The sequence below is a fragment of the Drosophila sulfurigaster genome, chromosome 2L (genome assembly GCF_023558435.1).
Source record: "Drosophila sulfurigaster albostrigata strain 15112-1811.04 chromosome 2L, ASM2355843v2, whole genome shotgun sequence".
NCBI lineage: Eukaryota > Metazoa > Arthropoda > Insecta > Diptera > Drosophilidae > Drosophila > Drosophila sulfurigaster.
In genome coordinates this window covers 25,782,246-25,808,301 of record NC_084881.1, presented here as the reverse complement: position 1 = coordinate 25,808,301, position 26,056 = coordinate 25,782,246, and the positions used below count along the sequence as shown (strand labels likewise).

Sequence of the window (26,056 nt, the reverse complement as noted above, 5' to 3'; positions counted from 1 at the left end):
GCAGCTCGCTTGTGTTTATTTTTTTGAAAACAAATAAAAAAGTATGGAAAAGGGATAAACCACAACAACAAATAGCACTAGAATAGCAAACCGATGGACACGTTCATGGCACTTCCGTTCAGCTTAAATCTCTTTTTTTTTTGCTATACTTAGCACCCATTATAAATTGTAAGTTGAGAGGTATTTGAATGTAGAAAATGTTTCGGAATAGTTAAAGAGTGAATACGTTTTATTACGGTTAGCTTATTAATAATAGATTCGATCTCTTTTGCCTGTTATTACCTACATTTAAAGAGTATCTCTTTGTCACGTACTCATTCCGTCACATTGGACTAATATTGATACTCATGCTGGTTTATAAATTAATAATTGCATATCCTTAATAACATTTAAAACGTATTTTTTATCGCATTTTTTTTCTTTTGCTCTGTAGTTTTATATTTTTTTGTTGGCAGTTTATAAATAACTAATTGAATCTTCTTTCCCCAAAAATTAACTCTGTTTTTAATACGCTATGCATTTATATTCCATGGCAGTTTATAACTAATTGAATCTCTTTTCTTCGAAAATCATTCAAATTTAAAGAGTATCTGCTCGTCAGTTACACTTTCAGTCACTCTATATTTATATTTATTCTCATGTTGGTTTATAAATAACTAATTCATTCTCCTTTCCCCAAAATTAACTTCATTTAAAGGGTATCAGTTCGTCACACGCCCTTTTTATTTTTTTTTTTGCCACTTTTTGTGTTTTCGGTTTTTTCTTGTGTGGTTTTCGGTTGCTTTTGAGGTTTTGTCTTCTCCCACATACTGAGTGAGTGGTGCATATTGTTCATATTGCTTCAGCATCGCTGCGTTTGTCTCTTCCCCCATAGCTGTGTCCATTTTTTTTTGCGCTGCTTAGTCATGCCCATGAAACACGCAACGTGTTGTGAAAATTTTCAACGGTTAACAATAAATAAATACGGGTATTAAACATGCCGCTGTCGTCATCAGATTCATGATAGGTTATCGTCACTTGGTTAAGTTACGGCAAAAAAAAAGAACCTTGCAAAAAACTCCCATTTATTTATATAAATAGAAATAGCATCAAGCGAAAAGCGATTGTTTGAGTTAGAAGAGAGGAAGATAACGTATACGCATATAACGTATACGCTATGTATGCATTGAGTATTGGCAGGCAGTTGAAAAACATTTAACAGCAATTGTCAGCATAAAATTGAGCTGATTGAAAATAAAATGAGAGCTAAATATAAATCTTTATTGTGCTAGAATTTATTTTGCCAATTTCTGTCACTCGTCATTAACAATTGTATTAAGACACATTTATGTAGTGGCCAATATCATTAGCATTAATTGTATTAATTTGGCTCCACACAAGTAAACACATAGAATTGCTACTAAATATAATTGAACTGCCCGGCAATAATATTACACTGCCTTCAAATTGGTCATTAAGTCAAATTTCATGTGCGCCACATAATAATAAAAAAAATAAAAATGAAATGAAAGTAATAGAAGGAGAGAGTGAAAGTAGAAGAAATGTGCCATAATGAGTTTATTGATTTGGGGTTCTGGCCCACAATTTGATGGCTGTTCATGTTCGCGTCATGGGAATTTAATATCAATTTGACGCCACATAAGATTGAAATATGTGTGTGCAAGAGGGCAACTGAGAACCCAAGCTGTGCTCTATAGAATTTTGTATCTCATTAAATATTAAAGCTGTTTGAATTTTATTTGATAAAACTTGAATTCTAAGCTAAAGCCAAATAAATGGGTTACATGTCGATAAGTTGTAAATATGTCATACAAATGAATCTGTTGACTAATGAGCGCATTTCTTGGTCGTATATTTGTGTGTTTACTGCTCTTTTCCTGGTTCTATTTTTTTTTTGCTGTGACAAATCCAAATGTAAACAAAGTGAAGAGGCGAGCGTACTCGCTTTTGCCCACCACGGACGTCATTAATATTTATCGCTGTAGCCATCATTGTCAGACAGCCACGTGGCACATTTCGTACTAGTTTATTGTGTATTCCCCAAGTATTTACGATACGAAATGTACCATGTATCTCGATGTAGTTGTAGTCGCTGAATGAGTGCGACAATAGCGTGTGCTTTATAGATACACAAATGGAGAACCAGCGAGATACATACGAACGTATGTGCTTGGCCAGCTTTAAGCTAATAAAGTTAAGAACTTAAGCGTAACAATTCATTGACATGTTACAACATTGTATTGACACACATAAAATAGACTTATGCCATGTTCTTCTGCATACATGTCACATTCAATTTATATATTTCCCGCTCATCGTATTATTATTATTATCAATTATTGGCAGGCTTCGAGTGCCATGATTGATGCATGTTGTGCTTCAACAACATTCAGCATCAGGCTTTGTTTAATTGTTACAGCAAGAGGAAAATGTGTTGAGCGCGAGAGACGGAGATAGGAGCCATAACAAGAGAGCTACATACGAATTGTTAGGCTGTGACATACTCGCTACCCATTCGCAATAAAATCAGATTTTAAAAATATACCAGAAATATACCAAAATGCATCGAAAATATACCAAAATATATCACAAGAATACTAATATGCATGTATGCATGTACTTGGTATATCCGTAATGTACTAAAATATACCAGATTGTCTTCCAAAAGTATATCATACAAGAGTATTTCTTTTAGATAAACCTAAAATATACCACAAAATACTAATATAATAATATATAGGCTATGGGGCATATATTTGGTATGTCTATGTTGAACTAAATTAAAAATATACCACAGAGTATAAAATATACTAGATTGTCAGCCAAAAGTATTTCTTCAATATCTTCTACAATATTGTATCTGATCAAGTTTTAAGCTAAATATTATTATATGACCATCTAGCTTTCAACTTAAGCTTGATATTCTATTTTTTTTTCTACCCTATAGGTGAGGAGTATATTTAAGATTATACAATGCATAAATTACAAATATTGTGTAATAAAATATGTCTACCAAATTTCTCATTTCTATTGCATTTAACATACTCGTACTCGACTTATTCACCTCATAATTCTAACAGCCAGTCTTCAGCCTATTCAGAGTGACTTATGCAACACTTGCCACACTGTGTTTGCCCCCTGTGTTGCGTTTAATTTCATTTCTGACATTCTCGGTTTCATTTGTTTTGCTGCTGTCAACGCTGACAGACATAATTTATGTATTTAATTTGATTAAAATGGAATTTGTATAATGCAAACGTTGCAAATAATCAGTTGGCCACATGAGTTAGTTGACTCCCTCAACACAAAGATATTAAATTTCATTTGGGAAATTGTTACAAATTGGATTTTGCAATTAATAAGTGAATAATAAATAAATTTAATGAATTTCACATAGCAACTGTTTTTCGTTATTGTTTGCGTTTACAAATGATTTGAGATGTTGTCGAATTGTGCGACGCATTTAATGCATCAATATTTGATGGGGGCATGCCACATTGATTATGCCACACATTAGCATAAATGTGCAAACCCCTTTGAACCTGGTCTACCTCGAGGTAACCGCAGCGAATTGGGATTGAACCCATCGCCAGGGTCGCCAGGGTCACCAAACTCTTAGCAAAACCACAAGGCATTATTTGCATCTATTGCAAACTAAGAGAACGATTCTTGTTGTTGTTGCTGTTGTTGTTTCGTCTCAAGCATTTAAGGTGAATGAACACGGATGGTGCGGAGAGCACATCGATATTTATGCAAATATGCATAAATAAAATGGGCAAAGCCCATAAAGAAACAGCGACGTGAGCGTATCGAGAATGAACACAATCTCCTCGAAGCAGAAAAAAATAGCAAAAAAATGTAGCATACTTTTCTGCTGCGCCTAGACTGAAAATGGGCAGCCCTTGAAATTGGCTGCGGCCTTAAAGCCATTTCATTTTATTAACCGATTGGGGCTTTAAAGCATCATTCCATCTCCCCCAGAAACTGCTAAAGTGGAGGACGAGGAAGTGTAGGTAAAAAGCGACCCAAAAAAGGCCAACGGCCAATGGGCAACTCAGCGAGTGAGCGAGCGAGTGCTTCACAAGTCAGTGAGTAAATAATTTAGCGCATTCAATTATGTATAATAATGTGGAATATATACAAATGAACGCCTTTTGCTAAACATATGCTGCGAACCACGTTCTGCGTATCAGTTTCCACTGAATTTCGCAGTTTAAATACACGCGATTGAATTGAATTTGCTTTCGCTTGATTTTAGATTTTAGAAGATACATTTTTATATATATAATTTATGTGTTATTGCTCGAGTGAAATTGTTAACTAGAATTAAATTGAATTTGCTTTCACTTAAATTTGTTGAAAATAAATTATTCTTTTATAAATTATGTTTTATTTTCTGAGTAAATTTGTTAACTAGAAGCATAAAAAGCTATATTCAGCTATATTTTCTTGTTTAAATCAATTGTTATTCCCATTTAATTGAATTTTGCTATTGATTTAGTAATTTAGTTAAGAAAAATAAACATTTTATTTTGTATAATTTATATGTTAAGTTAGTTAAGTTAATTGTCAACTAAAAGCAAAAGAAATTCTGCTTTATTTTCTTGTGCGAGCAAACTATTGAAGCACAGCATTGAATTGAATTTTGATTCGGTAAAATTTAGTGAGAAGAAGAAATATTTGCTAGTCTAATTTATGTGTTATATCTTGAGTGAATTTGTCAACTAGAAGCTACACATGTTTGTATTTTGTGCATATTTGCAAAAGAAATTCGGCTATATTTTCTTGTTTAAATGATAAAAGAGCAATCTGTTTAACTGATGGCTGATGGCTGCAAAGCGAGCATCAGATATGGCAGCTATGTGAACATGGAGTAATGTCTATATGCTTCAATTTGTCTTAATTGCAGAGCTTGCCATGTGAGGAATGCTCCGTTTGTTCGTAAACACAGAGAAATATATGTATAAAGTATATATAGCAAGTTGGGGAATGTAAAGATGAACGACTTACCTCTCTAGCAAAAGAATCAAATCATGTTACCGCCTTGTCGTCTTCACAGAGTCAACCACTTGGTGCTGCTTTTTGTTATTGTTGCTGCTGTTGTTGTTGTCTTTTTGTTTTATCGTTTTGTTGTGTCTATGCGCTGGGCTTTTATGTGCCTCTTATATAAGTATCTTTATGCGTATATTTCGAATATATATATTTGTATTGTATTTGCACAACGTTCTTGTTTTCGTTATATTCACTTAGCACTCACTCCTCTCTCGTTTCTCACTCCTTTTCATCTGCCTCTCCGTCTCCGTCTTCACTTTGCGTATTGCTTTTGGCTTTCACTTCCACTTTCACTTCGTTTCGTTTTGTTGTTTTTGCATTCTTATTTTATATTGTTATTATTGTCTGTTATAATTCAATTTGTTGCCGCTGCGCAATTCTATTGATCGAAATATGGGTAGAAATATTTAAATTTTTGAGACATGTGAACACAGCTTCTCTTCCTTTCTCTCTCTCTTTCTGTATCTTTCTGTGTTGGTGTGTGTGTTGTCTTGTGTGTAAAGTTAATTTGCCCTTTGTTTGCCCATTGAATTTTGTAGCATTTATGTAGTTTATTATTGGCTTTTAAACTTCATAAATACGGGAGGCAAATATTTAGCCTGTGTGCGCCTTTAGCATTTTTTCTTGCATATTTTTCTACTTCAAATCTTCGGCCACGTTTGAATTATAAATAGAATACCAAAATGGCGCTTTGTGTATTTGCTAGCAAAGCCAATGTTTAATTTCGAGATTACGCTGATGAATTCAACTTAAATATAGCCTTGGCGTATACTTAATGTGATTGAACGTTCCATTTAAAAAGCTGCAAAATTTGTAAAATGTTCGAGTTGATATTAAAGTTTGTCGAGATAAACTTTTAGCTTATTATAATAGTTCCTAGAGACTAATAAATCAAACGTTTCAAATAAGTTCCGCTGATTAGCTGGAAAGAACGCAACAAACTTTAACATGAGCTTCTTTAAATATTTATGCTGCTGTGACAGAGCAAACTCTGCAACTAAGTTTTCTCTTTCCGCTTTCAAAGGAATTTTCGGATTTTTTGTTTTGTGCAGCAAAGTTTTGGCTTGAAGCTGGCAATTAATAAGCAACTTGGTACAGTGGCAGTCATAAGTAAACGCATCGTTGGCCAACTATCAGTTGCGCTCAGTCTTCGCATTACTGTTAATAATGGATGAATTGCAAAGTTTTGCACACCACCCAAAAACCCCCCAAAAAAAAAGTTTCACTCCCCAAAGTTGACAGTTGGTGAAAAGTTTTAAATGTTGACCGCTTGTCAGCTACCTGCTTTTCTCCCCTCCTACCTCTCACTCCCTTTTGACAAATATTTGCACAGTTTAAGTAGAAATATTTATGAATATTTATTAGCTGTGAACTGTGGAATGAGCTTAATTGAAGCTGTTGTTGCTGCTGCTGTTGCTGCTGCTGTTAATAAAACGTAGTAACCTGTTGCCTCATTAACGCAACGCGTCGCACAGTCGCCAATAAAAGTATTTGGCCAGCGGGCAAAGTTAATTACAATATTTTATGGTCTGGCATGCGAAACAAATTTAATTCACATTCCCCTCTCCCGCTCCCGCTCCCTCACCCTCTCTCTTTCTCTCTCTTGGCGGGCGGAAACAAATTGCCGACGGTGCACAGAACGTGACCAAACAAAAAGTTAAATGTATTAAAAAAGAATGAAAATGTTGTTCCAACTGCTAAAATAATTCGCACTTAATTTACATCTTATAAGCTAAAGCAAACATTAACAGACAAAAGATAAATAAGGGGAAAAACGAAGCGTTGCAAATAATTGTCATAAAAAAAACTTGGTGAATTTCCAAAGTTTTGGATTCTCAAGAATTATAATTATGTTCAAATGTTCGGAGCACGAAAGAAAAGAAGAAAAAAAGAAAGGTACAATCGAGTGTGCTCGACTTTGCTCAGCTTAAATTAAAGCAAAACAGTGTGGTATTAATTTTTAATTATTACCGCAAACATATACCAAAGGCTAAATTTGGTATATTGATTTAGTACAATATTCAAAATACACCATAGAGTGCAATATATACCAAACTTGCTAACGCAAAAATACTAAAAATATACCGACATCCAAAATATACCATGGAATATATACCGTGGAAAATATACAGTGGAAAATATACCAAAAGTCTTAACTTATACAACTTTTATCTAATTCCAACCAAATTTTGAATCATCAACACAATAGTTATTATATTTTATTCGATTCGCATGGGTGGAAGTGGGCGTGGCGAAAGTTTTAGCGAAAGTGGGTATAAAAATATATGTAACATATTTAAATAGGAAAAGTAGGAAGAATAAATCGAATTAACACTCGTTATGAATCTGTGTTTAATCGAAGCGTATTTCGATTTCTGTATTTCCAATTTGTTGTGCTATTCAATAAAACCAACATTCTAACTACAATTTAATTAAAAAGAACGTGCTTTGTATTCTGCATTATTAATGTAATTAAATACCACAATAAATGAACACAAACAATGGAAACTATCTACTTTCAGTTGCAAACTGAAATTAATTACAATATAAATACTAAACATCGATGCTGCAATAGCATTTTGCAGCGCTTTGTTATCAGATTTCTTCGCATCTCTTTTGCTCTCAGCTGCTCAGCTGAATTTAGATTAGCTATTTTGAAGCTACTGAAAAGATTTTTGATTTTTGCGCTGCTTTTAATCTGACCTTTATGGGGTTATCATCGCTAATCGCTGTTTAAATACCTCTCAAGTGCACACACGATGTCGCTGTGATTTTCGCGTTTTCTTCCCTCGCAAGTTTCCGCTTTTTCGCCTTTTGACACATCTTGTTGCAACGCTTATCACAAGGCATGTGATTGCCTTTTGCTTTTGACTCGGCGTCAAGCGGGGCTTTAAGAGATTAAGACAACTTTGAGAACGTTTAAAGGGTTCGCAAAGGTTGAACATTTTTAATATTGCTTTTGCCGGTTTACTTAATAACTTGTAATTCGAAACCCTTTCGCAGAGTTATATAAATTTATCAAGGTGCTCAAAAAAGCAATTAATTTGTTGTGCAGCATTAATTGTAGCCATGTTATCTGCTGGCCTCGCTTACGTTCTGTCTGCTTTCTATACAAACATTGTTTGGGAGAGAGAGCGCGTTTTATTACTTTCAGCAAGGCCATAACTACGACAAGAACACAACCTGTAAATAAAATCTCGGAGATCTCTCAGTGCTCTTCCCTATTACGTTGTGCGAAGTGCTGGAGAAGCCAGAACATTTATTTTTTTTTTTTCGTTTTCGAATACATTTTGTAGGCAGACGCCCACGCGGCGCCATTTGCGCATCTCGCTGTTGTTATTCAACAGCGCCTAAAAGGCTGCTACAACTGCGTTAAATGCTGAGCTGCAGCTCGCAAATTACAACAAAATCATTCAATAGATTTTGTATGTGATTTAGTTGTTGCTTCTGCTTCACTTTTTCGTTTTGAGGGCCAACTGTTAATTAAATTCCCATGAAATTGACGCCGCCCGCAGAACTTTCACTTTTCTTTCCAACAAAATTCGACAGCAGTAGCGACAACACACACACGCACACACACGCACACATAGAGACAAACACCTACACACACACACACACTGAGATACGGTACACGGTTTCAAAATTCAACTTTTAACTGCTCAGTTTGGTTCTTTATCGCACAACCAACGCACTCGCAACTCCGCCACGAACTGTTCCAATATCCTTGTTGCCTTCACAAAAAAGTTCCGCCATCGTCGTCGTCGTTGACGCTTCGGGTTCGTGTTCGTGTGGCCTTCGGCTACAGAGCGAACGCTGTTGCTGCTCTCACGCAATCTGCTCGATGTTGTTGTTGCTTGTTATCAGTTTGATTTGATTTGCTTGCAAGAAGCAGCAACAGCAACAGCAACAGCAGCCGCAGCAACAGCGACAACAGCAGCAGCAGGTCCTCACACAATTTGCCTTCACTTGGCCGAGGGTGTATACTCAATGTCTGTGTGCGTGGCTGTGTGCCTGTGTGTGTGTGCTCGTGTCTGTTCTCAAGGATAGATTTTTTATATGTGCTTTGGGGAAACTCACCATGGGGTTTTCCTGTTGCTGCCGACGACGCTCTCTGTTATTTGTTTGCCTTATATGTGTGCAAACACCTGTAGTGTGTATGCCAGCGAAAAGCTTTCGCCTGACATCCACAGCCAGCGTTGCCACCTTGTTGACAGATGAATATTTGAAAGTACTCCAGTGTTTAGATAACCAATTCATAACTTTAAAGTAAAATTAAAAAGAAAAATTAAATTTTAAATAAATAAGAATTGAATGAAACTTAAATTACAGAAACTTGTAATTTATAAATACACAGAGAATGTACCGAAATTAGAATTAAATGAAAATGAGTTTTCAAATAAACTTAAAGTACACAAAATAATAAATTAAAAATACATAAAGTAAGTATGTAAAATTATAATCTAGAATATATAGAATAAAAAGTTTGCTAGACATAAATTTAAATGAATGTTTAAATAAACTTTAAGCAAAGAAAATAAGAAATAAGAAATATATAGAGTATGTATGTACATATAAAATATAATAGAATAGAAAATCCAATATTTAGTTAAGCTGTTAATTTTATATACCAAGAAAATGTTATTCTTGGTAAGTGTATTGTTCTTTTAATGAACAGTATTTAAATTTCATTAGACTTGTATTGTTTCCAACGAATTCTGATTATTTGAAAATGTGGCCCAACTGTTGTGTGCACAAAATAATAATAATACAGACTTCATGCCACAAGAGACGAACGTAATGAGCTATCAGTTGCTATGTAAACCAAACGAGTGTGAGTGTGAGTCCATGCCAACACTCAAACTGACACACTCACAACGTTACACACACACACTTGCACATATACTCACACACTTGCACACCCTCTCTACTCATGAGCTATTGAAGGGCAGCTTGTATACGCTCGATTGGCCATTGCATTTTAGCTTCAATTACTCAAAGAACAACCTGTTGGCATTTGCCCTCAACATCGAACTGAGGACCTCTTGCTATCTTCCTGCCTCCTTCGTTTTGGTCCTCCTCCTTCTGCTGCTTCCTGAGTGTGTTTGTCTGCGCCTGTTTGGTAGTTAATACAATTTGCTACAATTCGAAATGAACTCTTAAAAGTGCTGTGACATTTTGCCTGCCGGCTGCTCGCTGGTCACGTTGTTGCTTATTTAGTTTGTGCAGAGCACAGGATATGTCAGGATGGCGAGCGAGTCGAGAAAGGAAGCGAGAAACAGTTGACGTAATTTGCAGGTAATGTGTGGCCTGTTGCTCTAGCTCCAGACCTCTGGGCGGAAGTGTGGCAAGAGTGTGACAACATCTCCATCTCTACTTCCACCTCCATCTCCACCTCCACCTCCATCTCCTGCAACTGCAACAGCGACGACTATAAAGTGCCCTGTCCTGGGCATGTGTGACATGTGTGCAAACGAGCTGGGCGTCGCGTCATATTGATTTATGGCAATCAAGCTGGAGGGCGGGACGTGGAGGAAACTTAACGAAGTGGGCGGACCTCGTCGACGAGGACTACACATGGTAACACATGGTTTTGGCCAACATATCCTGCGTCTGTAATATAAACCTCATTTTGTCACGCGTCCATCGCACACACACACACACACACACACGGCGAACCGAAAACTTTCTAGCAACGAAAATCAATTTTATTTGACACGCTTTCATTATAATGAAAAATTAATTGACTGCTTCTGCGTTGGCCTGCAAAATTGAGTGAACCATCACAAAATGCAATATTCTCGCGCTCTATCTATAATGTGCTTATTCAGTATAAAACATAGTATATTCTCTCTGCCTCTCTCTCTCTTTCTCTATAATGTACTTATTCAGTATAAAACTTAGTATAGATCGAGCGCGAATTTCACACACATTTCCGTAGTGCGCTAAACGTGATTGAAAGCGGAAATTGCGCCATGTTCTTTCACTCTATTTCTTCTTTTTGTCGTTTTGCCGCTTCCGTTTGCCAGCCACAAAGTGTTGGCACATCACATCCTTCTCCTCCTTCTACCTGACTGACACTCTCACTGTTTCACCTCCAGAGATTTCCTAGTTATTCTTCCTCTCTCTCTCACTCTCTCTGCCTCTGAGGTTCGTGTATGTTTGAGCCTGACTGACTGGCAAATCATGTTTTCCAATTGACATTTGATAAAATTGTGTTAGGCATCCGCTGTCTGCCCGCTGTAACCGCCGAAGTGTTGGCCAATGACGGCTCTGATGTGATTAACGGCACAACAGCACCATGCAGAGCTCGAAATACACTTGCTTAAGTCAGCTTTACAGAGTTTTTATATATCAGATAAACTAAAAATGCCTAGCATAGAAATAATTAATCTAAAAAGTTGAACTAAAAATGCCTAGCATGAAAAAATGAGCCTGAAAGGCTTTAGTTTTCAATAGATTTCAGACCCCTATTATAGAAAAAAAAAAAGTAAAAAAATATTTAAAAAAAAACCTGTCAGTTTTACAAGTTGAGTACAGGTTAAGAAATTATTAAGGACTCGATTAAAGAGAACATTCAATTTCAATAGAAAACAAACAAACAGATAAAATAAAATTAGAGAAACATATCTTAAGTAAAAGGCACTTAATAAAATAAGGGAATAAGTAATACTCATAAGACAACCAAGGGCAAGATACTATAATAAATTAAGGTAAACTAGTTTAATAAAAGCGTATGTACAAAAAATATAGGTACATAATCTAAAGGTACCTTTAAATTGTTCTTTGCTTTACTTCCGCTTTTATTAAACTAAATTCACTTCATAAAATTTAAATGAAAATGAATGAATAAGAAAATATTTATACATATTAATTTAGTTTTTAATTAAATTTTATGAGATTAATATTAATTTAGTTTGAATAAACATAAAAATGTTAAACACATATCAAACTACTTCCAAAGCCACCACAGTAAGAACTACAACAAAGTTATTAATGCATACACATATACATATGTAGTAAATATATTTTTTTTATAAACTTGTTGATTCACTCACATTTCAAACAAGAAATAATTTCTCTATCGATTGAAAGCGTATTTCGCATTCGATGCCAAGTGGTGCAGGTAATCTTTTTTGTTGTGCTATTAAAAATGTTTTGCAAAAAGTAAAAGCAAGCAAAATGTAGCAAAAATCGCCCGAACGTGTCGAATAATTCAATTTGCAGAGCGCGCGTTTAGGTCATCAGACCTTCGCTGCGAAGAATGGCCGTCATGTCAAACTGCAGCAGCACAATCAAATACGATGTGGCGGCGCTAACAGTCTGAAAAAAAATACAAAAAAATATATGTAGTATTGATGAAACAAGTAAAAAAGCTACAGTTGAGGGTGCTCGAGTTCTACATTCAAAATATACCATGGAGTACAAAATATACCAGATTGTTGGCCAAAGTAATTAAGACCCGATTGTATTGGGCTTGTTAAATAACTGCCACAACTTTTATCCGGACAGATGGACAGACAGACATGGCTATATATACATATATATATACTTTATGGGGTAGAAGATTCCTTTTTCTTTTCTACTTTATGGTGTAGAAAATGCCTTTTTCTGCCAGTTACATATAAAAATTGCCAACATTTGTCAATACAAAACTCACCGAGAAAATGAATGTGTAGTCGAGGGCAAAGAGTCCGATGCCATTGAACTGAAAGTATCCTTCCCAATGAAGGAATTGTAGAGTAAAAGATTTCATCTTGTTGTAGAAGAGATCGTTGCTGAGCATAAAAGCTGGCTTCTTCTGCATGATCTCGTGCACAATCATGGCCGATTGCTTCGAGTGATTGTTGGCATTGCAGCAGAGACGCAGCACAATATAAGCCACAACCATTGTGGTGATGCTCCAGATGACATACAAGTAAGTCATGTAGTCGAGCACTGGACTCTTGCCGCCCACAATGAAATTGACCTTGGTCTCGAGGAATATGCCAAAAATGCTGACCACAAAACAGGCCGCCATATAGGGAACGCATTGCGGTCCAAATTCGCCATTGGTCAGCACACTCAGCGAGAGGATTTTGTCGTGCAGCTTAAACAGATCCGGCAAATTGGTCTCCGAGGTGCTCCTAAAATGCACACAAAGAGAGATAAACGAGTAAAAAGTGGGGGAAAGGAAGATGAAAGCTAAGCACGTTGCTTACTCAGTGTTCTCGGTATTGGTATCATTGTAATCAAAAATATCATCGTCCTCCTCATCGCTGGTATTCATCTCGTCCTCATCCTCATGCGGCGACTTTTGACGTTTCATTTCATCGGCCAGTTTTTGCTCAATGCCAAATGCTGTTTTGGTTGCCATTACTGCCGATTTCCGCTCCTGCTTCTTGCCCTCGCTCTCGATGTCGAACACTTGGATTGGAGCATGCCGACGACGTGCCTCCTGGTTAATTTTCTCGAATAGCGTGTTAATTTGCTCAAAGCGATTCGAAATGACAGACACATGATAGATGAATTCCCCTTGAATGATGCTGCCAGCCAGATATGGAAAACTCGATACCATGAATGGTATTATCGCATACTCGCCGAAGGTGCTGCAAAAAATAAAGAAGATTGACATGAAGGGGAATGACGGAGCATATAGAAGTAGTAGCTTGGAATTTTCTATGATTTATAGCTTGACTTAATCATGGCCAAAGTTGACTTTGAGTGGGCAAAATATTTTAATACTAGTTGCTTATTTGAAATGGTGCATATTTAAGGCTTATGATATATTGTGAGTATTCAAAATATAATCTTAATTGAAATTTTTTACTTACTGATTGATTCTCAATTACATCGTGCTATTATGAGCCGCAATATTAATCGCTGTAAGTTTTTGTATAGTTCAAATGTATCTCATAACAAATGTGACTCTATTTATTTTAATTTAAATATATCAACTTAATTTAAATATGTCAAATGTATCTCTTGAAATAATGATTGTATTTAATTTAATATATAAATCTCAAGAAATCATTATATACGAAAATGCATTTCAAAAAAATTACGAAACGTGTCAACAAATTAAATTCAACACTTAAGTATAACTAAAAGTCTACTTTTGTCTCTCTATAATAATGATAATATGAACTCTAATTATACCTTTACTTTACTCTATATATGATAATATTAACTCTAATAATGCCCTTACTTTACTACAGAAATAAATGAATTTCTGTACATTTTTAGTAGGTCTAATTTGGTTTATTGATTCCCACTTCAAATACCTCGCCCCCTTAACTTCTTCCCTTCATAGCAATAACTATGTTAATTAATGAAATAATCCCAAACCTTACTCACCCATACAAAGCGCTTGCATCGTAGTACAAGGCAAAAATGAAGACGCCAAAAACAAAGAGCCAGGTGAAGTGATAAGCAACACTATGCTTGACCGCTTTGACACGCGATTTATCAAGATCAGCAACTTGGCGACACTTTTGGATGACGACATCGATCTCGGCGAGATGTGTTTCGAAATCCACAAAGAACTGCTTGCGACGATACAAACTCATCACAAAGATGGTCACATAGAGAAATGCACCGAGATGCATAAAGAGATTGTTGCTCAGGCGACAAACGCTGTTGCAAGCATCGAGAAAAGCAAGACCAAAGCGTTGCATCAAAATAATCCCGAAATATGCAATGAGATAAAGACACGGCACCAAAACCATCATCACGTAATCCACCAGAAAATTCGATTGCAATTGCTGACGATTCAAGGGTATCAAGCCAATGGCCTAAAAGAGATATAATTTAGAATTTCACAATTATATTGAATTAATTGAATTTACCATGGAAAGCCAGTTCATAATTTGTATCATTTTGACTGCTTTGTGGTTCAACTTGTTTTCCGTGTAATAACTGACTCGATGCGGCTCGAATGTTTAACTAAATTGACTGGGCCAAAAGGGTTTCCATATTTACTCGATATTTTTGTATGGGTTGTGGGCATAATAAAAACGGTTTCATTGTGTGTATAATGCGCATATGTTTAAGATAAATATCTTCGGAGTTACGCTTCGCCTTCCCCTCCGAAAACCGTTTAGGGGGTCGCTGTCAATGCTTTTAGTTTATTAAATGTGAACAAGCAAGTGTGCACTGAGCGAAATGTTGTGGGAACAACTGGAAAGTAGAAGTGAAGGATAGAAATATATGTTAATTAGTAAGTATTGGATTATGAGGAATTAGTAAGTAAGTAGATTTTAATACATATAAAATATTGAGGGTGACAACTACAAAATAGAAGTGAAGGATTGAAATTGAAATGTAGAAATTAGAAAGAAAATTATAGTATTTAATAAATATATTTGGGGGTCGTAGGAAACTAATGTTGTTTGATGAAGAATTCTTGAATTCCCTAAATTTAAGATATTTATTTTTTGGGTATATTTTCAAATTAATACCGCACCGCATTTCTTTCATTCAAAATGAGTAGCGGGTATCTCACAGTTGAGCACACTCGAGTGTAGATATCTTACTTGTTAATACTTAAACGTTTATTTATAGTCAACTTTAAAGCATTCACTCTTAAGGCTTTTACTTCTACCGTTTAAGAGTCCTTTGATGCCTGCTCAAGTCGCGAGTCTAACTCAATTTGACGGCTTACATTCTCCCCAAGAATTATTTAGATACACTTTAGGTCTACTTGCATTGTTGTATCAAACCATTAAGCGGCATTTTAACCAATTTACGCGCACTGCGTGTGCTGCGCTCAGAGATGAGCTCGATCTAATAATTTCCACATATTTTCACCGTATTTTACTTGCTAATTAAACAATTATAAGTTAGTGCCACGTTTGCAGAGTCTGTCGTCTTTGTCGGCTTTCAGCCAAATTAACAACTACAACTAGCAACAGCAAAAGCAAAAGCATAATTACAACAACTAAAACAGCAAGCATCGACTGCTAAGAAAACCAATTAAAAGCAAAGCCCCTTGCAGCATTAAGGCCGACACATGGATGATAAAATGCAAATTTCCCTCGAGTTGACGGATGCTCTAAGCCTCGCACCGAGTGTGTGTGGCGGCATAGAAAGAGATACAAAATAGCTATGAGGTTGGCTGAAAGAGTAAGTGCGACAAAGTGAGAGAGATAGAGAGAGAGAGAGCGAGAGAGGAAAGAGGAAGTTACTTATGGATGCTAACACGACGACGGGCAAGTTGAAGGTGTTGCCTTTTGCCTCGCATAGTTAATAATTGAGTTTGCAACTGAGGCACGCACAGCACACCAAACACGCACACACACACATGCACATACATACATATATACATATATATTTTTATGTATGTGTATAGCTACAAATATGTGTGTATATAGTCTCTCACACACATGTTTTGCTCGCACCGAATAAACAAGCAGCTTTGAAGCTCATGTCTCTGCAGGCTGCACACACATTGTCACACACACACTCACACTCACACTCGCACACACACTTACGCACATAACTAACTGTAATGGCACTTGGGTAATACTTGCTTACATATTTGACTAGGCAAGTCCCGCCTCGTCCCCAAAAAATTCTTAAATAGATTTATCTGACGCAAAGTCTAAGCGGCTTTATCATTTCTGCTGCTGTCTTTAAATTTTGATAGCTTCCCTTTTTTGGGCTGCATGCTGCCTGCCTGCCTGCTTATTGTAATTTTACAAGCGCATTAGTTTAGTATACTTCTTCTCGTTATTGTTATTGCATTGCAGATACATATCCGGTAATAAACACGCCCCGTTTTCTAGCCAACTAGTCGCTGCGCTTTATAGTCGAATATTCTGTGGAGTGCTTCGCTTCTCCAGGGGGGGACTACAGGGAAGTCCTTTATGTGCTCCCACTGGCGGTATCAATAAAATGGCGGTCATAAACTGTAACCGCAATAGGCCGCTACGCATTGCCACGCCTTGACTTCGCCCCTTCCCCCTTTACTAAGTTTATCCCAAGTGACGGCATTTCAGTCAGCTAGTCAGTCAGTCAGTCACTCAATCAACTGCCAGCCCCGCCTACTTTGCCCACTCTATGCTGTGTGTGTGTGTGTGGCACTCCGGGTCGGTAATGAGTTTGTTTGCTCAAGATTTTTGCGCAAAGATTTGCCTAAACGTTTCTTTGCCTGGCCTAAAATTACAAGTCCTTCTCCGGACCGAAACTGTGGGCACATTTTGCCCTTTCCTTTGCATTTTTTTTCCTCTTTTCTGGCCCACAATTAGAGAGTATGTTTGGTTTGCTGTGTGCCAGAAATCAAGTTGATGCGGCCTTAGGCCATAAACTCTTATTATGGCACCAGAGTATTTCCTTTTTACAGTTGAGCTAACACTTTACTTGTAATTGAACATGTTGGAAATTATGGGTCCAGGGTTTGCAGTCGAAAATTGTCTGCAATCATTTTGCGAGTTAACTTGATGAGGTTTGATTTCAACTGAGATTAGGATAGTTTTCTAAAAGGACTAACGTAGTTTGCAAGCTTTCAATCACTTATACCATAGCTTCAAAAAAGTTTACTTTAGATTAACAACTAGTTGTTTGTGAAAGCTACTCTAAGCTTTCAAAGCATATTAAAGTTGTTGTTATAATTTAAAAAAGTCTACTATAAACTTCTAGTTGTTTGTGAAGCTCAAAAGCTCAGTAAATTAAATTCACATCGTTCCCGTAACTTTAACAAAAATTATGTTATATTAACAGCTAGCTGACTTGAAGCTTAAAAGCTACTTAAAACTTTCAAAGTTGTATTAATGTTGTACTGTATACTAATACCGAGATGTTTGTCTAAAGCTTTCAAGGTAGATTAAAAATGTACTGTATGTTATATTACAACTAGTTGCATGCGAAGTTTTAATCTGTCTATAGCTTTAAAATTATATTAAGATGTAGTTGAATTTTCAACAAAGCCTATTTCATATAATGAAGGAGTTATTTGTAAAGCTAAAAAGCTACTTAAAGTTGTCAAACTATATGAAAGTTTTGCTTATAATTTCAGCAAAGCCTAAAAGGTAGATGAAACTTTCAAAGTATATTAAAGTTATACACATCATCTTAAACCGTTTTTCATTTCTTACTTAAACTGTGTGAATTATTCGACAAACTTTCCAAAGATTGAGCTATTCGCACCATTGCAAAACATGATTTGCTTTAAGCATATCAAGCAGCTTTCACATTCAAAGCTGCTGCAGCGCATTAAAGCTGCGCCTTAAGCCGCAGGCATCGCTTTACTGTCGCATGGCCTGAGAGGGACTGGAGGCTAGTCAAGTGAATAAGCCACGCAGTTCACACTGGCGTATTAACCGAGATAAGATTTGTCTAGCTGGCTGGCTGACTGGCTGGCTGGCTTTTTGGCCTTATCAACTAAGCAGCTTCATTTTACAAGGTTTTTTCGGGCCATTTGTTGTAGTCTCTGCAGCTCTGCTCTTTCTGGACCTCTGGAAAATGTTGTGGCACGTAGTCTTGAGTTAGGTGCCCCTTAATGACTTTGTGCGTGTCTGCGTTAAGTTGCGAGTCAAAGTGAGTTTCTTGTGTTTCTCTCCCCGCCCCGCCCCGACAAAAGTTTATGTATATATCTGATTTGCTCTATCCTTTTCTTCCTGCTGAACTTAACGCTCAACGCTCAATTGCTGAGTGAGTGACCCAAGATAATTATTCGTGCCGTTTGTTTTGGTCTCTCTAGCGGTTTTAATGGCTTCTTACATAAATATTTCATTGAAAGCCATTCATAAACGACGCCACTCGGTGCTGACAGGCGCTGCCCACACCACAGCGCACCACATCCTGGCCACGTGTCCTGCCCCACTGAGCGTATCAGAGAGAAAGACTTGAGCATAGAGAGAGAGAACGAGAGAGAGAAAGCTTTTCACCACGCCACGATGTCGTTGGCGACGACAAACGACAAGTTTTTCGTGTAAACATTTTGACTTCTGTTTTGGATTGTTGTTGCTGCTACTGCTGCAAGTTTAGTTAGCAATGCAACAACTCGCTGTCAATTTGTTGATTTTGGTAAATGTCAAATGCCAAGGATGTGCTGCCGTCAGCATTGCAGTTCAATATCTCTTATTCAAATGCAGTTTGGGCATTTTATTAGCACTTTTATCCAATTTCAATTCAACAAACATTTCGACAAGAATTCATTTTACATTTCATATCTTATTTACCTTCTCAGCAATGTAAGATATTATGGATGTCAACGGACTGTGAAATGCTTGCTGCATATTTATATCTGCTTCGCTTCTTGCATTTCTTCCATTTTACAAGCAAGCAAAAATGCTAAAAGAATTTTTGCAATTTTTCATTTTCAGTTGTTGTTCACAAAAACAGTGCCATGTCATCTGTTTTTTTTTGATGCTCTTTCTTATCAATTTAAGTTAAATATAAAAGTATCGCTTAAGGGTCGCTTAGAATGGCTGTTTTGGGGTCGATCTTATCAATTTTTATAATAATATTAAGCACGTTATCTTCTCAAAGTTTTGCGTACATTCAGCTAGCCAAGTCACAAACCAAACTGCAGACTTTAAAGCAACAGCCCGAAAGTATGCAACATTATTTTTACTGGCGCTCAAGCATATAAAAGATCAAGCAACGATCAATGGATTCGATTCCGATGCGTGCGCGAGCTAAGGCAAACAAAGTGAGCAAGAACAACAACAAACACAATGCTGGAGAGGTCTGCGCTGATTTGGAAGCATTCGTAGTGTATATTGTATAGTCGCGGGTTAAGCGCTTTACGCATCAGACGTTTGTCGTTCGTTGGTCGTTGCTCGATGGCTGCTTGCTGTTGGCTGTGTTTTGTTCTACTCTGTTGTTTTGCTTAAGAATTTCGCATTGTGTTGAGTTAAAGTTGTGTGCGTGTGTTTGTGTGTGTGTGTGCCATAATGTCATTGCCTCGCATTGATAGTAACAAGGACACAAAGGATGCGCGGCTGTTGTTGCCAGCAATGTTGACGCCGCGCGTTGCACCGTTGCAAAAAATATTCATTGATGACCTGACAATGGATCGACGACATCGCCAATGGCGTGTGCCCTGGTTCATATTATTGATGTGCTTTGTGCAGGTAGCTTTTTCCATGCATTTGCTCCATATTTCGCTGTCTTGGCTGCCAGTCAGTGGCCAGGGCAAACGTGACGTATACATGATGTGTGCCAAATATTATTTTTTTGTGTATCTGTCTCGCGGCGAGACTTTTCGCTTTTGTTTGCTTTTGTTCGCATTTCATGGGAAACTTCTGTGCATATTCTAACGCCACTTGCGGTTAATAAATACTTTTACTTTTAATTTTCATTTTGTTTACTTATTCTCGACTCGAATTTGTTTATTTATTGGCGATTTTTACTTTGGCTCATTTTCGGCAGTGAAAGACTTTTTTTGAGTACGAAATAAATTGAACTGAATTCGATTTATGTTCGAAACAAATTTCGTACACTTATCAGCTGTTGTGCGATGGCAACATTCAGCATGTATTACTTATCTGAACTTGAAAGATTTATATAAATACATATGATTTTGAGGTCACTGTACTTCCTGCGGTCCGAATCAACATGTGTTGAAAAGTGATTTGAGTCATTTTATAAGGAAATTCTTGAAAGGTGCAAGTTTTTAATAGAAAAAGATAAAGTTCAAACACAATTAGTGATGCAGTTAATTACGTGTGTTAAATGCGGCGGTAGACTCATGCACTTGACTCAGCTTCTGTTAAACTAAGAACAACTTTGTTGCGTCAATTGTTAATCGATGAGAATAAATGAAATGAAATAAAAGCGGAAGTTGTTGCTACTGAATTGTAACAGCTAAAAGCCATGTGTTTTAATCCAAATGAAATTAGGAATTCAATCTGAAATTAATTAAATTATTTAAAATTATTTATCTATTAAATTTCCTTCTTAAATGTGTGAAAATTAATGTGAACCATAATTGAGTTGGCAACATTACAAATGGAAGCTGTTAATGCAATGATTTCACATTACACATAAAGTATCTTTGCCTCCCTTGACGCAACGCTGTTCCAATTCATTGCAGCTGCCAACAAGTGCTTTGGTTTGTGGATTTGCAACGTGCAGCAGCAACTTACACCCACTTTACCACTCATTCATGTAATGCACTCACGCACTCACTTCACCTGGCTGGAGGAAGACACACAAGTGTTGTGCATCTGTATCTGTATCTGTATCTGTATCTGTATCTGTATCTGTATCTGTATCTGTATCTGTATCTGTATCTGTATCTGTATCTGTATCTGTATCTGTATCTGTATCTGTATCTGTATCTGTATCTGTATCTGTATCTGTATCTGTATCTGTATCTGTATCTGTATCTGTATCTGTATCTGTATCTGTATCTGTATCTGTATCTGTATCTGTATCTGTATCTGTATCTGTATCTGTATCTGTATCTGTATCTGTATCTGTATCTGTATCTGTATCTGTATCTGTATCTGTATCTGTATCTGTATCTGTATCTGTATCTGTATCTGTATCTGTATCTGTATCTGTATCTGTATCTGTATCTGTATCTGTATCTGTATCTGTATCTGTATCTGTATCTGTATCTGTATCTGTATCTGTATCTGTATCTGTATCTGTATCTGTATCTGTATCTGTATCTGTATCTGTATCTGAAGCTGTATCTGTGGCTGTTGCCTCCCCCAACTTATGCGGCGACCCATTTTGTGGCACGTTTAATATGTGAAATATTTGCCAACTAAGACGCAGAGTAATGCAGAGATCATTGTTAATTGTCAGCGTCGTGTAATTGTTTGCTATTGTTAATTGAAAGCCCAGCCTCAGCCCACAAAAGCGATATTCATTCCACATTACACAATCTCGCACTCGAATCTCAATCACAATCACAATCTCAATCCCAATTCCAATCACAATCGACGTGTCTTGAGTTTATTGCCATTTTAGTCAGCGTTGTCGTTGTTATCGTTGTTGTTGCTGTTGTCGCGTTAAAATGTTGCAACTGGCATTTGTCATATTTGGTGTGATGCATGCTGCCACTGATTTTGGTCTTGTCGCTGCCTCAAGAATCGCAAAATGCTGTCGCTGACAGCTCTGCTTCTAGCTGGCTGCTGCAACGCTTTTGTGTGGCAGCTCTTGGCACTCACACACTTCGGGATGTCTCACACTTGGCCGCTGAGCGAAAGTGACAGATTGCTGCTTGCCATCATTTACTTCCCTCCATTTTTTTTTATTTACTATGCTTTTTTGATCGATGACACTGTGCAGCAAGGCGTTGAGTTTATTAGAGTGAAGCGCAGTGAGATAATTAGTGAGTTTAGTTGGACTGAATTACGTGCCTCTACTTCTTTTTAAATAAACTTCAGTAGTGTTTTTTAATAGGTATTAAATGGTTTACTAAATGTAAATGCATTTTAAAAGGTTTCTGCTTGTTTTTAACTAGATATCAAAGAGGTTTTTAATATGAAATTAAATGGTTAAATAAATTCACTAATGAAATATAAATTGTATATAAGGAAATTAAAAATTTATATGCATTAGGGTTTAAATTTAAATTTGAAATAGAGTTGCCTTGACAAATAAATACATTTAAATGCAATTTGCAAGAGGAACTTGAAGTAATTTCCATTAAATAAAGTTAGATGAATAGTATAAAATTTTAGCTAAAATAATCTGCATACTACTGTGGCAAAAAAAATAAGCAGTAAAGTTCAATTTAAACTTTGCTGTCTTAACATTTTGGGCTAGTTCATTTTTGCTTGAGTTGGAAGGAATGTTAATGACATTATGTCAATGTCATTATGACTAATATAGTTTCGCCAAGCCGAATATATCAATCATATAAAATGAAATGTATATTGTAAATTTAAATTTTTGTTCAATAAAGTTATTGAACTACGTTTATTGGTAGTTCAATAACTAAATTAAATGACTTCTATATTAAATTATGAATTAAAATTATGAATTAAAATTATTTCTTGTGTCATTTTGCATTATTTTAAGGACTTTCCAATATTAAATTTAGGCTGCGTTTCAACTGCATAATTGTATTATTTAGATAATTATGATTTTCCATTCTTTCATTTAATAAATCCGCTCACATTTGTCGATCCATTTGTTAGTCCAACGTCGCCTACTCTTCTTTTTCTTTTGCAGATATCGCTGCATCACATTGCCGACCAATGCATGCAACGTCGTCTCATCTATAGGCCGGAATCACGGCATGAATATTGGCGATACTTTACCTACATGCTGCTGCATGCGGATGCTTGGCACCTGGCCATCAATATGTGTCTTCAGGTGAGTAAACACCCATCGAAGTCTTTAAGGTCTTTAGGTTATGTTATGCTACTCAATTTGTCGACAGTTCTTTGTGGGTGTCTGGCTGGAACTGGAGCAGGGTCATTGGCGTGTGGCCGTGGTTTATATTGCGGGTGGCATTTGTGGGGCATTGGCCAATGCCTGGCTGCAGCCGGAGCTGTTATTGTTGGGTGCCTCCGCGGGCGTCTATGCGATGCTGTGCAGTCATGTGCCCCACCTGGTTTTGGTCAGTCAAGTGTAACCAATTCGAAATTGCAAAACCGCAATTTAAATTTACCCATGAGTTAATCATTTTTCGTTTTCATTTTCGTTTTCATTGTAGAATTTTAAACAATTGTCGCATCGTTATGTGCGCATTGCAGTGATCTTGATATTGTTGATGTGCGATGCGGCATTCACCGCATTTCATTTTTGCATCAATCACAATCGCAATCCCCGCATTAGTCTCGAGGCACATCTTGGTGGCGTTATCGCGGGTTTAATGGTTGGGTATTTGGCATATCGACGCCTTCTTCGAAAGAAGTCGATGTCAACATCCTCAACATCAACTTCGGCTTCGACAACTTGGCATTTTTGGGGCACTCAATATGCGTAATAACTAAATAATTCCACACACTCCGTTATCAGCTTTAAATTAGACTTACGTAATTACGAATTCCATACGAGTCGCCGGATAAAGCAAAGTACATCATTATTCTTTCTTTCTCTCCTATCTCTATTTAAATTATTATACAATTTATTTGTTTTGGCTGTCGCAAGTGATTTTTATGGCCACCTACTTGTAAGGTTATACATAATTATATTTTTCGTTATACTCAAACTGTTTGAATAAATGTTATTTTTTACACTTTTAAATGGATTTTTTAATTTCACGACATTGTCCCAAATGCACAACTAATTGTGCACAAATTCTCGGTAAACGTTCAATAGCTAATTAAATATTTATATAGACATATTAAACGAAATTGAATCGCTATTATCGACATTGGGACACGTGTGCATTTTAATTTTGTTCGCATACAAATTAGAAATGCATTCACTGGTGACATTTTCGATTAGGCAATAAAAATATACTATTGTAAAATTATAAATTGCAAACAAACAAGTACCAAATCTACATTCGAATATTCTCGCCTGTGAGAAACCTGCTACCCATTCTGAGTAAAAGGAAAACAGTGCGGTATTAATTTTAAAATATACCACATTAATATACTAAGAAATACTAAAAATATACTCAAGGCTATATTTGTTATGGGGTCGGAGATGACTCTCATTGTAAGTAAAATCAAAACGGTGCAGTATTAATTTTAAATATGCCAAATTAATATACCACAAAAATACTAAAATGATATCAAAGGATATATTTTGTACGGGGTTGGAGATGCAAAACGGTGTGGTATTAGTTTAAAAATATACCAAATGAATATATCGCTAAAATACTGAAAAATGTACGAAAGGATATATATAGTATATAGATATAATATAGGATATATATAGTATATAGAAAATATACCAAAGAGTGTAAAATATACCAGATTGTAAGACAGACAGACAGACGGACGGACAGACTGACAGACGGACATGGCTATATCATTTCGTTGTTGATCAAGAATATATACTTCATGGGGTTTAAGATGCCTCCTTCTGCCTGTTACATACCTTTCGTGAACACTATGGGTAAGGGGTATAAAAATAAATAGAAAATAAAAAAATTAAACAAAATAAAAAGCAACTCATTGTTAATGTAATTTTTATTGATAAAATAAAACTAAAATTATGATTTAAAAATTAGAATGTATGCAAACTCAATGTGGAGAGCATACTATAAATTAAATTAAATTAAATTAAATGCATGCGAATTAGTGTAAAATTAAAAATTAAATATTAAGAGTCTATAATACAACTTAGAGCTGATGTTTTCCCCCTAAAATAAGTACTAACTAAATCTAAATCTAAATCTTGCGTTTGCCGCCGTCTCACTAAAATGTTAAATGCATAAACTAAGCAGCGGGGGGTTGAGAACTTGGCCAAACACAAACACAGACACAGACACGCATACAAAAACACAAGCATACAACGGCACAAACATACACATACAGACTTACCAAGGCTCTAGGCGGGGTGCTGGCTGGCTGCGAAGGGGTGCGGGGGGATCTTAAATTAACAGTCTAGTGGGCCACACTTGACGCCCACCTCGGTGCATTTGCATTCCAGGCATTGATTGGATAATTCGACTATAATGCGACCGACGCGATACATGCGACCATAAATGTTGCATCCAGCTAATTTTAGCATACCCGTGGCATCCATTAAACTCTCGCCCCCAACAACAACACTTGCATCTGTTGCTGCTGTAGTTGTTGTCGGTTTTGTTGTTGTGATGCTGCTGCTGCTACTGGGCGCGTGCTGATAATGATGGAATTGCTGCGGTCGCTGTTGCAACTCCAACAATTGCTGCTGCTGCTGTTGTGGTTGCAACATATGCGGTCGCACCTCATAGCTGGCGTTCATGAAGGGCAATGTGTCGAACGGTGACATTAAAAAATGGACGCATTGAACTGCCAACAGTTGCTGCTGTCGTCGTCGATGTTGTTGTTGTTGTTGTTGCTGCTGCTGTTGGCTTAGCAATTGCTGTTGTTATGGTTGTAGTTACCGTTGTGCCTTTGGGTTTAACACTTGTCAACGCTGTGGCTGCCACAGAGTTGTTTCTGTTATTGTTGTTGCTGCC

At 36.6% G+C, this 26,056-nt stretch overlaps 4 protein-coding genes across 4 annotated transcripts in view; 1 reads left to right on the top strand and 3 right to left on the bottom strand.

Moving 5' to 3' along the window:
• LOC133836833 (probable G-protein coupled receptor CG31760) overlaps nucleotides 1–8,761 on the bottom strand; it is a 38,514-nt gene extending 29,753 nt beyond the window's left edge. The window contains exons 1-2 of the mRNA XM_062267424.1: nucleotides 8,659–8,761; nucleotides 5,011–5,431 (exon numbers count right to left, since the gene is read on the bottom strand). The gene's annotated coding sequence lies outside the window, so the exon portion shown is untranslated. The remainder of the gene's footprint in view (nucleotides 1–5,010; nucleotides 5,432–8,658) is intronic.
• A 3,347-nt stretch (nucleotides 8,762–12,108) lies between these two features.
• Nucleotides 12,109–15,233, bottom strand: LOC133846994 (gustatory and pheromone receptor 33a). Its single transcript, XM_062281705.1, has 5 exons — nucleotides 14,877–15,233; nucleotides 14,386–14,822; nucleotides 13,251–13,637; nucleotides 12,710–13,175; nucleotides 12,109–12,372 (listed from the first exon to the last, which is right to left on the bottom strand). The coding sequence occupies exons 1-5, from the start codon at nucleotides 14,904–14,906 to the stop codon at nucleotides 12,286–12,288; spliced, it is 1,407 nt and encodes a 468-aa protein (XP_062137689.1). The 5' UTR covers nucleotides 14,907–15,233; the 3' UTR covers nucleotides 12,109–12,285.
• A 4,537-nt stretch (nucleotides 15,234–19,770) lies between these two features.
• Nucleotides 19,771–24,183, top strand: LOC133850693 (protein rhomboid). The gene is made up of 4 exons (XM_062286855.1): nucleotides 19,771–20,105; nucleotides 23,164–23,307; nucleotides 23,375–23,554; nucleotides 23,651–24,183. Exons 1-4 carry the CDS (start codon nucleotides 19,926–19,928, stop codon nucleotides 23,921–23,923), a joined length of 777 nt encoding a protein of 258 aa, XP_062142839.1. The 5' UTR covers nucleotides 19,771–19,925; the 3' UTR covers nucleotides 23,924–24,183.
• A 971-nt stretch (nucleotides 24,184–25,154) lies between these two features.
• On the bottom strand, nucleotides 25,155–25,999 carry LOC133847254 (uncharacterized). Its single transcript, XM_062282162.1, has one exon. It carries the CDS (start codon nucleotides 25,864–25,866, stop codon nucleotides 25,489–25,491), a length of 378 nt encoding a protein of 125 aa, XP_062138146.1. The 5' UTR covers nucleotides 25,867–25,999; the 3' UTR covers nucleotides 25,155–25,488.
• Nucleotides 26,000–26,056: the final 57 nt, after the last annotated feature.

Bases quoted from the DNA above. Each gene is read 5' to 3' on its own strand.
- LOC133846994 (XM_062281705.1), bottom strand. From the start codon at position 14,906: ATGATACAAATTATGAACTGGCTTTCCATG. The intron at 13,176-13,250 runs GTAAGCAACGTG...TGTGCATTTTAG, and splicing joins ACCAATACCGAGAACACTGA to GAGCACCTCGGAGACCAATT. The intron at 12,373-12,709 runs GTGAGTTTTGTA...ATTTTTTTTCAG, and splicing joins ACTACACATTCATTTTCTCG to ACTGTTAGCGCCGCCACATC.
- LOC133850693 (XM_062286855.1), top strand. From the start codon at position 19,926: ATGTCATTGCCTCGCATTGATAGTAACAAGGACACAAAGGATGCGCGG. The intron at 20,106-23,163 runs GTAGCTTTTTCC...TTTCTTTTGCAG, and splicing joins TATTGATGTGCTTTGTGCAG to ATATCGCTGCATCACATTGC. The intron at 23,308-23,374 runs GTGAGTAAACAC...ATTTGTCGACAG, and splicing joins CCATCAATATGTGTCTTCAG to TTCTTTGTGGGTGTCTGGCT.
- LOC133847254 (XM_062282162.1), bottom strand. From the start codon at position 25,866: ATGTCACCGTTCGACACATTGCCCTTCATGAACGCCAGCTATGAGGTG.